This window comes from Protopterus annectens, chromosome 3.part0 (assembly GCF_019279795.1).
Source record: "Protopterus annectens isolate FY-2018-M chromosome 3.part0, PAN1.0, whole genome shotgun sequence".
Lineage (NCBI taxonomy): Eukaryota > Metazoa > Chordata > Ceratodontiformes > Protopteridae > Protopterus > Protopterus annectens.
In genome coordinates, this window is record NC_056731.1 from 1,893,651,513 (window position 1) to 1,893,667,799 (window position 16,287).

The following is a 16,287-nucleotide window of genomic DNA, read 5'->3' on the forward strand; positions in this document are numbered from 1 at the left end:
ACCCCTGATGACCTGATGTCATGGAAGAAGCGACAGCATCCAATGCAGAAATCCCAAGACACTGGTATGAGGGCTACCTGCAGGCAGGTAACCCAAATGTGATGACTGCAACAGTGAAATACAAAGAACATCAGAAGGATATTTTGGGAAGATGTTAATGGCAGTGTGTGGCAGTGACTAGGATCTATGTGGTGCTATATCTGAAGTGCTGAAGGAGCCTGCTGTCAGAGGAGAGAGCACAGCAAATGTAAAGGGGGAAAAAGAGGTAAGGCTGTGTTAATATTCAGGTAGTATTGGACTCGTGTCACATGATGTGACACATCTGTCTTGTGCACCCTCCCTGGTTAAGCTTTTAAATGTGCACTTTGCTGCAAGTCATAAACACGTAGCACATATTCATATTAGCATATATTCTGCTGTGCTGTAGCCACATGAAAATAATAGTAGCTATAGGTATAGAATTTTATAGTGTTTTTAGTTGTTTTATGCAGATTTTTCAACAGTGATGACATCATGTTATCCTAAAGGCACTTACTGTGTTAGCCACCACTCTTACTTTTATAGTTAAGTTACATAACTTAAAATAGAAGTTCATTTATTTGCTGTTATTGACTCATTTGGCCAACAGCTAGTTAGACAAGCTACAGATGGATAAAGTAAGCAGGAATCTTTTATTATTTTTTTTAAATTCCCTTGACTCTGCCTGATAGCTCCTCTGTCTTTATCCATTTGGCCTATTTGTTGTAGTGGGTTGAGAGCTGAGTTTTCCCTGGGCTAGGCCAGAGCACCATGGCCTAGTCATGCCTACCTGGGGTTTCCTGTAAGCTCACTCTCTCTGTTCTCCAGGGGGAGTCGGGCACTAGGATGTGGACCAACTTTGCTCATCCTGAAGGTTATGGCCTGCTTTCTCTCCACTGGAAGCATGCCCTTCCCACTCGGCAACTCCTCCAAAACTGTGATAAAATCTCCTGAGGGAACGTGTACCTCTGTGTGTTTGAATTAGTCTAAGCTACTTACTGCAAGTGCACTACGGTTGTTCAAGCTTGGAGGGCTCTGAGCCCCACTTGATAAACACCACTGGGTTCTGTTATCATCACCCTTGTTGTGAGCCAATCTCCCTTCCTCATGATGGTTGCGCTAAAATAGCCGCTCACTGGCATCCCCCGCAACCATGTACAGTAGTTCACTGATCTCTCGTCACCTGCTCCAGTTGAGCTTTATTTTGCTACACAATGAAGTTTGCTTCAAGTTCCCTTTTTTTTTTTTTTTTTTCCATGATCCCTGTTTTTTGATGTTTGTGTAGCCTGGAGGGTACTGTATATTAAGCTGGGTGTGAGGGATATTTAGAGTGTGAAAAGCCCCCAGTAATGCTGTTAAACATTATACTGCAATACTTGTCTTTGTTTCGGTAAGAAATGCATTTGGTTAAATATGTACTACTAAACATAATCCTTAAAACTTGCAACACATTGCCCACCTTTCATTCATTTACAGTTTATTATGAAGCACGCATGGCAGCTACATTTGGAAGAATTACTTTCACTGGCACTAAAAGCAAATATGAATATTTAGAGTTAGTAAAGGTTAAAGACCAATTGAGAACCCATCTGTGTTGGCATTGCTGACCCACTATGGTGCTGCAGTGTTATGTCATATGCCTGCAACCCTAAGCTCCACCTTAATAACTTGGCATTTTGCTGGATGGCACAAAGTAGCCATGTTAAGGGATTGTGGTCTGTAACCACATTGAATTTCCTTCTGTACAGATAGGGCTGACGTTTCTGCAGTGCCCATACTGTGGCTAGACATTCTTTTTTTACAACTGCATAACACTCCTCACTGGGTTGGAGTCTATGGCTGAGATATACAGCTTGGTGCTCTTCTCCCTCTAAGGAAATATGTGATGGTCCCTACACTGGGCCAGTAATCGTGGAGCCTCAGTCCTCACCATTGACACTGGTGAGGGACAACTCCTAGAAGTAAAAATGGGTGCAGCTCTTTGCAACAAACATAATTTCCCTTAAGAGCGCACACCAGACCTGGGGCTGGACTGCCTCTCTCTCTCTCCAGGCCCCAAACAAGACCCCACACTGGCCAATTTGGAGCTCTGTGTCCCTGTTCCAAGTAGCTAACACACACACTCCAAGGTAAGGTGGCACAGATTTATCAGCTCCGCCTCCTCTGCCCAGACTATAAGGTAATTACGCTGCCACCAGTCAGCTACTCGAAGACTCTTTAAAGAGTACCCAATTATACTGAGTAAAATTAATACAAATGGTAGAGTCTGACCAGTGCACCAAGGTTTTCAGGAGTGGCCACAGTGTTACTAAAATAAGCTTAAGTACTCTTAAAATGCCCCATCTGCAGTTTGCGTATAGAGAGGTACCCCCAGAATCCACAGGTTTTTCACCCTTTGAGTTGCTATATGGGCGTAGGTTGAGGGGGCCTTTAGGTATGATTTAGGAGTGTGAATACCACAAGGAGTCTGTTGTGACATATGTACTAAACCTCAGGACAAGGCTTAGGGAGCTCATGGGCTTGGTGTTGACTTAAAACATTCTGATAAACATTGTTTAACTTTATCATACTTTACACAGTCAGTATCAGACAATTTAGAAACAGCAGTTACAGCTGTACCATGGAGTAAGGGGGTCAGGAACTGTACCAAGTGCTCTTGGTCAGCATTATACTGTTTACATACTCTTTCTAATATATGAATAAAACTTTCAAAATTATCGCCCTCTGTAAACTGTGGAAGTAATTTACTGACCTTTATTGCTTCTGGATTTTGGTTATTCCCTTCCCCATTATCTCCATGACTCTGACAGAGAGCATCTCCCTCTCATGTTGGTGCTGTTTCTCCTTTTTTTTTTGGCTTTCCAAATGCCATAGTCTGTCATCCCACGTCACTGTTGCAGTATTCCTTACAAAAGGGATCTCCCGTCAAAGATAGGCTAACATCAGGCCAGTATGCCAAAGCCTTTAGTGTTTACATGCATTGTATGTCACATGTATGCTCCCCACACAAGGTGTAGGGAGTATAGGTGACTAACGGATGACATACCCAGAAATTCTTTGCCGCTAATCCGAACACTTTCTTTGACTGTTGGTCTGAATGCCCTTCTGTGCCAATTACTTTGCCATTTTCTCATAAGTGCCTCAGTGGAGTTCTTCCTTGTCCTGTTTTTTTTATTTAATGTTGGCTTACACGTCATCCAGAAAGGGAAAATGTCAGTGTGGGAGGCAGATTCCCCATAAAGATTTTTACGAACAATGTCTCATGATGAAAGTCTGGGGATTGTTCACAGGTTTCTGATAATCCAGAAGAGGTATTAAGAAATCTTCAGATGGTGCCTTCCACAGCTTCTGCTGTTCCTGCAGTTTTGGCTGCCCTCCTGGGCACCCTTTTAGCAGCTTCTGTAGCCTCTTATTCTCCGTCGCCATCTCCCAAGAAACCTGACAGATTTTACAAGGTGCACAATGATTGTAAATGTTTGTATCAATGTTGTTCTGCTGATCCTTCTCTGGTGTCTGTCTCCTCTGACAAACTCTCCATGCTTTTGCCCTCTATTAAGTTACTTCCTTCAGATAAGAATAGTAGGGCCATGGAAGAGCTAGGCTAAAAGGATTATACTGCAGCCACCCTGCCTTTTAGGGCTATTAATTACCAGACCCATATGATTAGTTATATTTTAGCCCTTCTTTCTCAGGTTTCTCAAATAGTTTCTGACCTTCCTGACATTGAAAGGAAGATTTCATCCCTTTCCTTGTTGTATTCTACCTGTCAAGTGCCTTGCCATTGCATTAAGTGCAGTTACGATGTGGCTGATGCTTCTTTTCAGGGCTGCTGCATTTGGCACTGTTATGAGGCATTACTGTTGGCTTTGCCTGATGACATTAATGCCAAAGTATTGGATGCTCTTTTGGGTAGTAATAATCTTTTTGGCTGTGCTGCTGCTGAACTTTTTAAATCCCTCCAGGATAAGGCAAAGCCTTGTGGCAGTTGCCTGATTCAAAGACAATTCATTAACAACCTTGGGCATAAAAGGATTTGTATGAGGGGACACCATGTCCTTGGGATAAAACAAAAAAGGAGGGATGGCCATAACAGCCTGAAGCTCAGGAACCTTCTGAGCAAGAGTAATGTTAAGCAATAAGTAATTTCAAGCTATAAGCCAATTTCTCTTCTTGTTCTGACTTAGTTTTAGGGTGACTGACTGGCCCTAAAAGGTGTTTTATCAGTTGGACAGAAAAGCAAGAAAAGTGTTTCATGCTGATCAAATGATGTATAAAAATCAATGTTTGCCAAGATTATATATTATCCTTCTGTAGGCGGTATGGGCCTCCTTGAAATTGACGACATGTATAGATCTCAAATCGTAGGGTTGCCTACATATTTGCTGACTTTTTTCAGATCATAACATACTGAAAGTTCGGAAACATGAAGAGAACAAATCTAAGATGACTTCCTTGCTTAATTTAGCAGAAGCATATCTGTGTCAAATGGGAATGGAAGTCAGACCTGAAGTAGACAAAAATCAGGTAGCAACTGAATGTGCCAAAAAACAAGCAAGCAAAAAAATAAGGTGAACGATCAGATGAGAAGGCAAGAAATATGGAAAAGGCATAAACATTGTTGCAAGTATCGAAAACTTCTGGAACAGCCCCATGTCGATCAGGGACGGATACACATGTTTAAGGAAAGGTTAATTTAAACCAAAAGATAAAAGGTTAATATTGATACCCAGGATAGTGGACTTGCATATATGTTAGTTTATAAAGTCCAGTGAGTATGTGGGAGAAAAAGATAAATACAGGTTCTGTAAAACAGAACTGGGAACAACAGCATATCTTGCTGCTGGGTGTGATGCACTAATAGCGGAGGACCTCTGTACTGAAAGGCATAATAACGTGGCCCTCTGCTATTGGGGATTGTGCAAACATTACAGTATTAAAAGTAGCTGAGAAGCATTGGAAACATTAGCCACAAATCATTATAAAGAATGATTATATTACATGGGATCACCCATTATCAATAGTTTAAAAAAATAGATGTGAGAAAACTGTATGTAGTAGTCAATGAACAGAAGACAGAAGCAGCATTTATCATTGAAATTGCTACACCCAGTGATTTGCAATGTCTTGCTTTCAGAGTGAGATGGTCATAAAATACCAAGGTTTACAGGCAGAAATGAGAGCAATGTAGAAGGATATCCAGACTGTTCCAATAGTGGTAGGAACAATGGGATTCATAAAACATTTGCAGTCTTCTTAGGTATGTTAACCATAAATGTAACTCCACATGAAGTTGCAGGAGGAGTTAGTTCTGGGCACATCGCAGGTGCTATGAAGGGCAGTTTTGGCTAACATTAAAGAATGAAACTATATTAATTTCACTAACTTTAATCATATTTTGACTTGGGAATGAGGTCCATTCCCATCATTGTATTAGGAGACCAAAAGGCTTGCAGAAATTAAACTGTTATGTGCCAGTCATTGTGCACTTTAGAAGGAATCTTACTCTGTTCTAATTTACTTATATTTGAATATAACTGCATTCATTTGGTGATTTATTGTCTGACTGTGCCACATTCGTATGTTTAAATCTGCTACAAAGTACAGAAAACTCCTAACTACTACAGATTGTCAAACTGTATATCCTAACAACTGTATCATGCAATTAGGAAGTAATTGGAAGCTGCTCAGCCTGCAGTAAATTTGCTTACTATAGTTAATTAGCAAAGTTTTACTGAAGTAAATAAAGTAAAATATATTTTATAATCAGAAAGCCTACTTTACATGATGAGAGCATTATTACAGCAAAAAAAGTGAAAAACATTGCATATGATCTTTAAATTTTACTGCTTAGGTTACTGTCCAATACTTATCCTTTGCAGCACTCCCCATGTCATATCTGGCCAAATACTCAGTTCTAAGAGAAGATGCTATGGACCGACAGGCGCTCTCTCTAAACTTTGAGAATGTTTTTTTTTTTTTTTTTTCTGTCTGTTTGTCAAACAAGTTTATCGATTTATAGACCAGTGATCTGCTGTCTCTCTCATCTGAACCTCAAGCAGTGGGTCTTTGATCTGACTTCTGCCACTTCAATTGACTTTGGCTCCATAGCTGAAGCTCCTCCCTTACCTATAATCCTCTCTTTTGCCTGATTTATCTTGAATCTCATTTGCTGCTTCAGCGTTTGGATGTGGTCACATGTAGCTCGAGGTGTATTTGGTTCTTTTATTGTAGTGGTTCACTGTTTTTCTTCTTTCACTTCATCCCCATGTTTCTGTAATATAATGTATATATTATCTGTTAGTGTGCGCTTTTTTTTTAAATTGTCAGGCTTTGTGCCCTTGCTAATTATTCTGCTACCAGAGAGTTACTTCTTTATACCAATGTGGGTATTTTTTCCTATCGTGTACCATTCCTGGTATTAGGTGCTAGCATTATTGGTAGTTTCTTTTTTTGCTCACTATTCTTCCGTTGTTTTTGTTTGAGCATGTCGGAAAAATGTTTTGTCTTGTGCGCACAAAATTCCTAACTCAGGCACTCACTCTTGAGTGCGTTTATTGCCTCGGAGTATGGCATATCAACACCATGTGCAAAATCTGTGTGGGATTTAATCAGAGTGCTGGTCGAGCGCAGAAACAATTTGGTATTAGTAGGTTTGCTTCCCTCCACTTCATCTTCCAGAGCTCTCTCCACTCCAAGAAATCTTTGGGAGTCATGGAAGGAAGATTCTGCTGGCAAGGCTAAGGATTCATAGAAGCATTTCTGCAGTCATTCTCTTCCTCATACTTCATGCTATGCTCTGCCTGGCAAAATCTCAAGATAGAGTCTGATTGCTTCCTTCTATCTGACCCCATCAAAACGAAGATCCTCTGATCCCACTGTTCCCTCAGGTCTGACTCTATTCAAATCAAAGCTAATCCATGATAGATAACCCAGATTTTCTCCAGAGCCTATTTCCTCAAGGCTTCACTCACCATTCTTGCAAGAAACAACTCAAAGGATGTCAAGACCACCCTCAACATCTTCATCCCTCAGGTCAGCTAGGAGCCTAATAGAAGCAGATGCAGACAGAATGATGATAAAGTTTCTTTAGAACACAGATGTAGTTGGGGGTAATTCTGGAACAATCTCCTATTGTATCTTTAAGCCTACCACCAGTCCAACACAAACGTTTGACTCCTACTCCGACCTATCCACTGGTTTTGGAGTGCCTGGATCCGAGAATCCCAAGTTTCTGTGTCAGAGCCTAACGCTTGACCCTCCTCCACTCTGTCAGAGCCAGAAGAATCTTGAAGCCATAGTGTCAGCACTGGATCTGGGGGTTTGGGTTCAACTCTGATGTTTTCAGAGCTGTCCCTTTTCCTCGGATTTTGTCAGCTCAGCTCTGTCCTCTGAGTTGAAGCAAGATTATGGGAATGCTCAAGGCTGTCCTGGGCAGGTGCTTTGGCTACTGCCAGGTCTGTTCTTGGTTCCCCATGATCTCTGCCATTAAGATAATGCAGAGTGTGTTTTCCACCTCTGTGAACAAAACATCTTTGCCTCCCTTGGGTCTAACCCCTCCACAACTTCCCACTTTGGATTCTGAGTCTCTCCATCCTGTTCAATCAGAGCATCTGGCCCAGTCAGGTTTCTGCTCTCACTTCTTGAGTCCTTCCCAGAGCAACCCACTGGTGTGCCTCTGAAGCGTACATGCAAAAGGAGGCACTTAGAGTCCCCCACAGTAATGTTTGATAGACGACACTGACTTTGATGAAAGGGAGGGGTTGCCCGATGATCCCTTCAGAATGTCTGTTTCGGTGAAGTCCTTCAACGTTTTATACAGGAAGGTGTTTGGTCTTACAAAATCCCCTCTCCCCCAGATGTTTGGAGCCTATCCCCAAGAGGCCAGATAATTACCTTGTTGTGCCTAAGGATTAGGCCTGTTGGAACAAGTGTCCCCCAGTGGATGCTATGGTGACAACAGTGGCCACCAAGAAAGAAACTGCTGAACAAAGTTGTTCTGTCCATCCCTTGAACAGTCTGTCCAGGTGTTGGACAGATTTGGGGAGCGTGTTTACCTGTCAGCGACTTTTGCCCTCAGGTCGCTGAACTACTTGGTACATGTTATGAGATTTCAGAGGGAAATGATCAAGGAGTTTTCCAACACCCTTTCAGGGTCCACATCTGCAGAGGACAAAAAGTTGTTTTCCGAACTGGCCATCCTCCAGTCCCTTTTGAATGCCTCCATGAGGCTGATTTTGCATAACTCCGAGGGAGCTTTTAGAGCCACAGGTTCAGGAATTTGCACTCCTGGATGCAACAGTGTGACTTCTCAGACTACTTAGACTTCATTCATCAGTGCTCCATTTGGATTCACCTTGTTTGTCCATAAGGTAAAGAAAAGTCTCTCAGGGGGTAAACAGGGATGGGAGGATGTTATCTGCCGTAGGGATGCACTGTGCCCCACAGAGGACTTTTTTCACAGAATCAGAAAGGGGATAGGAAGATATGGTTCTGCAACTGGTTCTGATGAAGTTCTAAACAGTTGGGAAGAAAGCTTTTAACCAAATATTGTGCTATGGTGAGCAACCAGCATCTTTGAAGGCATGACCCTTGGTGTCAACATGAGCACATGGGAATGCCTTCACTGTACCACCATGCATGTGCTTGCTTCTCCACACACACACACACACACACACACACACACACTCGCAAGGGTTGCCATCGCCAGCTTCACCACCCCCACTAATGGCCATCCTAAGACTGTCTTCTGTTCCACACTTGCCTATGTCCTCTGGATTGAAGCCAGTCACACTTGTTACAGTGAGCTTAATAAACCAGCACCCCCCCCCATGGCTATGCCCATCCTCACTGCTTGAATCAACAGCCCAAGCCGGTATTTGAACTTTGGTTGCCTCAGCAAGGCTTTATCCCTGTATACCACCAGCACAGATTGTAATGGAGAGAAGTTTTTTGAAGCTGGTAAACCCGTTAATTTCCTGAAATGCAAATAAACAAGTGGTAGTAAGATGTATTTAAAATTTTTATGTATAAAGATATGAAAGTGAATGAATGCAATGGCTTTAGTATGGAATACATGTGAGGATATGTAAGTATCGCAACACTAATAACGTAATATAACTAGTAATGAATAATTAAAGAAATTGTAACATGAAATTGAAGGAAATAGAATGTTCTCGCAACACTAATAATGTAATATAACTAGTAATGAATAATTAAAGAAATTGTAACATGAAATTGAAGGAAATCGAATGTTAATTAACAAGGGATTGCCTCCTTCCAGCTAGGTGAGAGAGTTAGCTTCGCAGGGGAACATGTTTCTAATCAGCCGAACCCTATTTTGTATGGTCATTCCTCTGTTATATAGAGTACATGTCTCCATAACACTGAGCATAGGAAAGTAAACATGTATTTTACTTAGCCTCCATTAAAAGCTGTCAATCTCATTTTTTAAAGTTACAGATTGGCTTTTGTTTTTTAACACAATTTTCTTTGTTTTTGAAGCTTTTCCTGAATTGTCATTTAATAGAGCGTATACTTGAAGCATGGGAGGAAAATGCGAAAGAACAGTAAGTAGTTGTATACTGCCAATTTAACTTCCCAAAGCTGTACTACTTAATTTGTGTTTTGTACATGCAGTAGTTAGTAGTAGCAGCATGTGAAGAATGTTTTAAGGAAGTAAAATTTACTAAAAGGCAGTGAAGTGATGAGCTACAGCAAAAACCTGGATGGTGTAGAATGATGCTGGTATTCACTTATTCACTTTTGAAAGGGAATAAAACACAGTTAGCTGTTTCACTGGGGAATATATACACTTCTTGCAAATGTCTAACAAGGAAAATGTATTATTAGCTTGCAGTTTACAAGCTTACATCAGGAAAAAGAAACACTGGAGATGAGATTTAAGTAGTAGTATCTAAAGCAGTTCCGTGCATTTCTTCAGAACCAGTTGTTTGTGTGCAGCAGTGCCAGCCCCCAGCTCTGTCAGTCTCCCTCTCTCACTGCTACAGGTAAACTAGGAACACCTACCAAACTCCTTTCAAGGAAGGCTTCTGCAAAAGGTGTCATTTAGGACTAATGGTTGCTTGCCTCACCGCCTTATGAGTAGCTTTTTTGTTTTGATAGACTGTCCTCATGCTGCTGTCACACTTTTATATTTTTGTCTCCTCCAAGTTTTTTTTCAGATTTTACTCTTTCCACCCTTTCACATGTGTTAAAAAAGGCATGCAGGAATACATTTTATTTTCTTTGCATTCAGGTCACAAATTTGTGGTTTATGCTGTTGTGCAAGTGCTTGCCCACAACAGGGGGGTTCAGATATATTTCTTACATTGTGCTGCCAAAAACTCACTCTAGACCTTTTCACCTTCAGCTGAAATGGAAGTCAGTCAAGCTCCATTCTTCAAGTCTTGTTGCTGCAACAGTTAAATGTGCCTCTTCATCTGAAGCGACAGTGCTAGGAGTAGTTAATATTGCTTTTCTGCCATAGGGAGAGCATGTGTCATCTTCATCACCAAGGCATGGGTCTTTATTTTTACCAAAAAAAATAAAGTAAAATGCCACCACCAGGTGTAAATTCGACACTATAATGAGTTAATAAAAACATAAGCACTAAGTGCTTTCACCCTTCCTAGTCACTGGGCTTCATCAGCGTAAAGCCATTTTACATAACAAGCTCTTTTAAATCTGTTGAAATCATGCGACCATTACAGAAAGTCTCTAACATATTGAAACCTTCACTTTTATTTAAAAATGAAACACAACTCACAGGTTCCCCTCATAGTATATTTGGTAGTTTATTTTTCACCCTACTACTTGTTTTCACTCGACCTGCTATGGAGAAACTGATCAGAGAGCTTAATGAATTGGTGCTGTAACTTAAACAGCAAATGCGGATCCCAGCAGCATCCACGGACTCATCTACACTGACCTCTACCCAGATGGATCTTCTCACTTTGCATAACCCTCCAAATGAGCTTGAGACTACCAACATTAGACCTGAGGTGAACAACCAGTCTAATATGAGTCTGGAAAATGCAGGAACTAATCCAACAAATGCACCAACATTTGATTTTTCACTCCTTGTTTGTAGCACCAGATTTTCAATTTTCTGCCTTCCCTGGTAGTGCGGAAGGACTTGGTACAATCCAAATGCAATTGCGTTCATTTGAAAAACTAACTAAAACACTGCAGGTGGATAGTCTGTTTTTCAAACGCTCTTTGGAGCTTCAACAAGTACCGATGAGTTTGTGACTATTGAAGTTCCCTAATGGAACACAAAAAGGTTACATTATGCACAACAAGTTGCTTGAACCGTTTGACTGTACTGGAATGGAGTTGATGAAAATCATCATTAGGGACAACGAACATAAGTTAGTTATTGAAAAACAAGTTATTGAATTAACAGTATTACTAGAGATTTATTATTTGAACACAACAGAGCAAAGTAGTAGAAAAGAATTTGTTGAAACTGAGAGGTTTGTTAGACAATTTAAATAGGAAACAAAAGGAAATATTTTTGAGACATGAATGAATATGCCGATTAAATAGCATACCCTGCCCCCAAAGAAACTGAAGTGGCCAATGAACTGCTAGATGGGGATAATGTGCACAGCAATGATAACTGTGATACCAGGGGTAATGTTAACCTGAACGGAAGGAACATTAACAATAGAAATAGTCATTTTTTAAAACCAGTTCCTCTGAGATCATCTCAGAGATTGTTGAACAGGAATCATGGCCAGCCAGGACAGAAGAAACAAATTAATCAGTGGTATTCACCGCAACAATGGGGGAGGAGGAACAATGGTGCTTCCCAGCGATAGGAGAAGCAATGTCTGGCTCATATGAATTTTGGTGAACATAAAATTGTGACAGTCAATGGAGATTGTTTTTCTACTTACAACCTTTCAGATTTGGAAATTAATGATGCTCATTTTAGTCTGTTGAAAAAGGTTTTTCGTTTGTACCCAATTTAAAACTGGATGAGGCAAAGTATTTGATTAATTTTAGATTGTATACTAGGCAGCTCAATCTGCTTGTATTTTTTTGTGAATAGAAATATTTCCGAACACTGTAACCAGATTAAAAGAAAAAGTACTTTTATGCCACCTGTTAATGGCATGATAAATGTCTGTGAAAAATTGAGAGAGAAAGAGATGTGCAAGATCCTAAAGAACAGATATAGTGGTGATGATAATTTGTCTATAGAAGAAAGGCAATGTCTAAAATTTTTATGTGGATCAAAGGAGAATAGAATTATGAAACCAGACAAAGATGAGGGAGTACTGATTATGAAGTGGATTATGTAAGTAAAATGTATGACTTATTGAATGTTGCTAACACTTATAAAAGAGCATCTATCCATGAAATTAGAAGAGCTTATGCTAAGCTAGATTGGTTATTATGCAGTTTGCTGACTCAAGGTGTCATCGATCAGAATGAATATGTTTTTTTGACAATGGAAACACCAGTTAATTCCTTCAATCTTTGGCATTCCTAAAATCCACAAAGACATTAACACCCCCCCTCCCCACCCACTCAGCCTTATTGTGGCGGCTATGAGTTCGATAACTGAACCAATTGCTGCCTTTATTGATTTACATTGTAAAAAAGCAGTTAGTAGCAATAGATATATTCTTATAGACGTCTTCCTGGTATTATTTAGAACCTCTTAGAGATTTATCTATCAATGAACAATATATGTTTGTTACTGTGGATGCTATCAATTTATTTATGGTGATCCCACAAAAAAGAGGGTATTGAACTTTTTGGTGATGCCCTAATTAATATAGATGGTCTGCATATTGTTAAAAGGAACCTAGTAATGGAACTTATGGATGTAGTCCTACACAATAATTTTTTATATTTCGAAGGAGAGTACTTTAGTCAAATCTCAGGGGTGCTTATGGTTGCAAAATGAGGCACAATATATGCAAACCTGGTGGTGTTATGAGAGAAAATGTGTTTCCTTCACCTTTCATGGAGAAAATAATCACATGGTTAAGGTTTTTGTATGATATATTATTGTTATGGAAAGGTAACTTAGAATAAAATAGTGACTTCATTGAACAAATACTACAACCTCTTAAAATTTACTTAAAACTTGTACCCAGGAAATCGAGCATTTTCAGAAAAAAATACTTATTCAGACTCTTTATTACATTTTAAAAGTTGTCACCCCTTGCACCAGAAAAAAAAAACATGTTATTAAAGGACAAATGGTGAGGATTTCAAGGTTGATTAGTGCAATAGATATGTTTAAAACGAGAGGGCGCCCAGTTAAATTACTAATCAAAATTAGAAATGAAAATTTTGAAAAAGCATGACAAAAGGTTTATCCCTATTTTGTTAACCAAGTAAGGGACAACATTTGGTTCGAAAAGGCAAACGCACTTTGAGAAGAACCTGGTACTTCCGTATAACCAAGGAACATTGAAATTAAGAACAGCAGTTAACAACTTGTGTTTTTGACCATGATATGAAGCAGATCCTGGGAGAAAAAAACAAGATTACTTTTAGTAGGGGGAAAAATTTGAAAATGTGTTTGGAGAAAGTTAAAAATACAAAGTGTAGGGATTATAGATCTAATATGTCGAAATGTAATATGTGTAGGACATGTAAATACATTAATGCAAGTCCATATGTAGCAGTGGAAGGTTATAATCGTAGTATTCCTTGCCCAAGACATTGTATTGTAACATCAAAATGGTAGTATATATTGCAACCTGTGTTACATGTCCGGCGTTTTATGTGGGCAAAACCACTAGAAAGTTGAGAGAGAGAATTACCAAGCATGTGAGGGGTATTTGGCATAAGAAGATCGAGAATGCTCTTACATTCACAGTTTGACGTGAATTAATTTTAAAAAATTTATATTTTTTGTCATTGATAGAATCATCTCCACAGAAAGGGGAGGTGATATCAAAACACCCTAGAGAGATTGGAGACTGAATGGCAGTTGAGATTAAATGCCACATCACTACTAAGAATTAATGAGAATTGTTCATTGAGTAGTGTTTTAAAATTAAGAGCATCCAAGTTATAGTATTTAATTGGCGAGTAGCTGTCCAGTAATGGTTTTTATTAGAAGGAATAGGTTTATTAGAGACAGAATATAATGGAATTTAGCTGTTGCTATACAGTTTTTTTTTACTGTATGGACACGTGGGGGGGGGGGGGGTTATACTATGACTGGAGCCTATAAGTCATTTTTAAATAAAGTGAAGGTTTCAGTATGTTGAGACCTTTTGTGATGGTCACATAATTTTAACAGATTTAAATGAGCTTGTTATGTAAAATGCCTTTACTCTGAAGCCCTGTGACTAGGAAGGGTGAAAGCGCGTTGTGCTTTTGTTTTTATTAACTCATTAATAAACCGAGTGTCGAGTTTACACCTGGTGGTGGCGTTTTTATTTTATTTTTTGATTTTGAGTGTATGCACTCTTTGGGTGCTTTTTATGGTTTCTTTATTTTTTCCACCATCATTGTTGCCTTTCTGTATTTTCTATGGATTTACTTGAACTGGGAAAGGAAAATCCCCCAAAATACTTAGCTGCAATTCCCCAGCTATTAAGAAAGATTCCCTTTGCTTCTTCTGGTAGATAACTATTTGGTACTTTATCCATCTTGTATGTACGTTGTAGGTTCTGCTAAATTCAGCTAAACACTTCTTCCTTGTGGAACTTGCGAGAATGTAAGAGAGTTGTGGATTGCAGCAATGCTGTTTAGAGAGTTAGCTGCGTGTATAATGGATGAAGTTCTGTTTTTTTTTTTGTGGAATGGTGCTGTTTAATGAAAGGCACGTCTTCACTTTGACAGGAGCTGCATCATTTACATTATTTAAAACATATTCATAATTGTGATGGATGCAGCTAAGCTCATTTTCCTTGAATGGTTGTGCTGCTGGTCGAAGTACTAAAGAATGTGTGATAACTACTGACTGTATCAGCACTATTCTTCAGACCAAGCCTGCTGTAGGTGAAGGTGAGCAGGTGAGCACAGTGTCTCTCTGTAGGAGCACAGAGATAATTTGCAGCATTTACCATTAGGTGACTGGCATAAAGTGGGAAAGTGTGTCCCATTTCCCCACTAGGTTCTTTTTGCCTCTATGCCTGTGGACCATCAGGCCTTCCCCTATCAGACTTGATGCCATTGGTTCCCTTCATACTGGAGATCATGGGGCTAGGCCAGGCCCAGGGGGAGGATGGCCCCCTGTTGTAGAAGGAAGTAGCAGTCCACAAAAATCACAAAAACTGATAGGCCAAAAAAGAGCTGTACAGACGATAGAGTGGACTATTGAGGATAAGAAAGAAATTGTGTATTGTTACTGTTATGCGAGAAACCCTGAATTTCCATGCTAAAAGATATACAAAAAGATTGAGTGAAATTAGAGGAAAGAAAAATACTTCCACAAGAAAAACTGTCAGAAGCTTCAAATAAAACTGTGTTCATTAATGCAACAGATCCATAGCAAACGCTATATAAACCAAGAAACCTTATGCTGTTTGGATAAAGAAATGTCTGAGGAAGTGCGAAAATTTAAAGATGTTTGAAGGGTATAAAAAAGAAATATGGACATGGGAAAGAGAGAGATCTGATATGGTGCAATATTTATGCAAAAGAGAGCGCCAAATTAATCAACACAAAAAAGGCAGACCCAAAGATATGTGAAGGGAAATACAAGTAAAGGCATCCAGATATGAAAAATTTCACAATAAAAAAATAAGATCATAAAGAGGGAATGTAGAACAGAAAATTAGTCAAGTAGAAGTAAAAAACAAATAGAAGCTGAAGTTATGGAATATTTGCAAAGTGAAGGATTCAGTGTAGAAAATCTAACACAGGTTATATCAACATGATGGAACAACTAGTCCCAAAAGTAAGGAGAAACAAGAGAAGCAGGGAGACATCTGAAGAAGAAACATGGACATGGGAAATAGTGATTTAATATGCTGCAATATTTATGCAAAGGAGAAAGCAAAACTAATTAATGCAAAAAGTGCAGCACCAACGATAATTGAAGAGAAATAGAGACATCCAGATATGGAAAATTTTACAATACAAAAAATAAGAAAAAGAGGAAAGGTAAAAAAGAGGATTACTAATGGGGAAGTTAAAGAAATACAAACTGAGGTTATGGATTACCTGCGATGTAAAGAATTGAGTGTAGAAAATTTAACTCTGATAACATAACAGGATAGAGCAATGGACACCTAAATTAAGGAGAAACCAGTGGAGCAGGAAGCATCTAATCAGTTAACATATGAAGAT

General features: G+C 39.4%; 1 protein-coding gene across 1 annotated transcript in view; it reads left to right on the forward strand.

The window, feature by feature from the left end:
- PPP6R3 (protein phosphatase 6 regulatory subunit 3) overlaps positions 1-16,287 on the forward strand; it is a 3,115,682-nt gene that overhangs the window by 1,771,679 nt on the left and 1,327,716 nt on the right. The window contains exon 12 of the mRNA XM_044065977.1: positions 9,520-9,584. Coding sequence (XP_043921912.1) covers positions 9,520-9,584 — 65 coding nt within the window. The remainder of the gene's footprint in view (positions 1-9,519; positions 9,585-16,287) is intronic.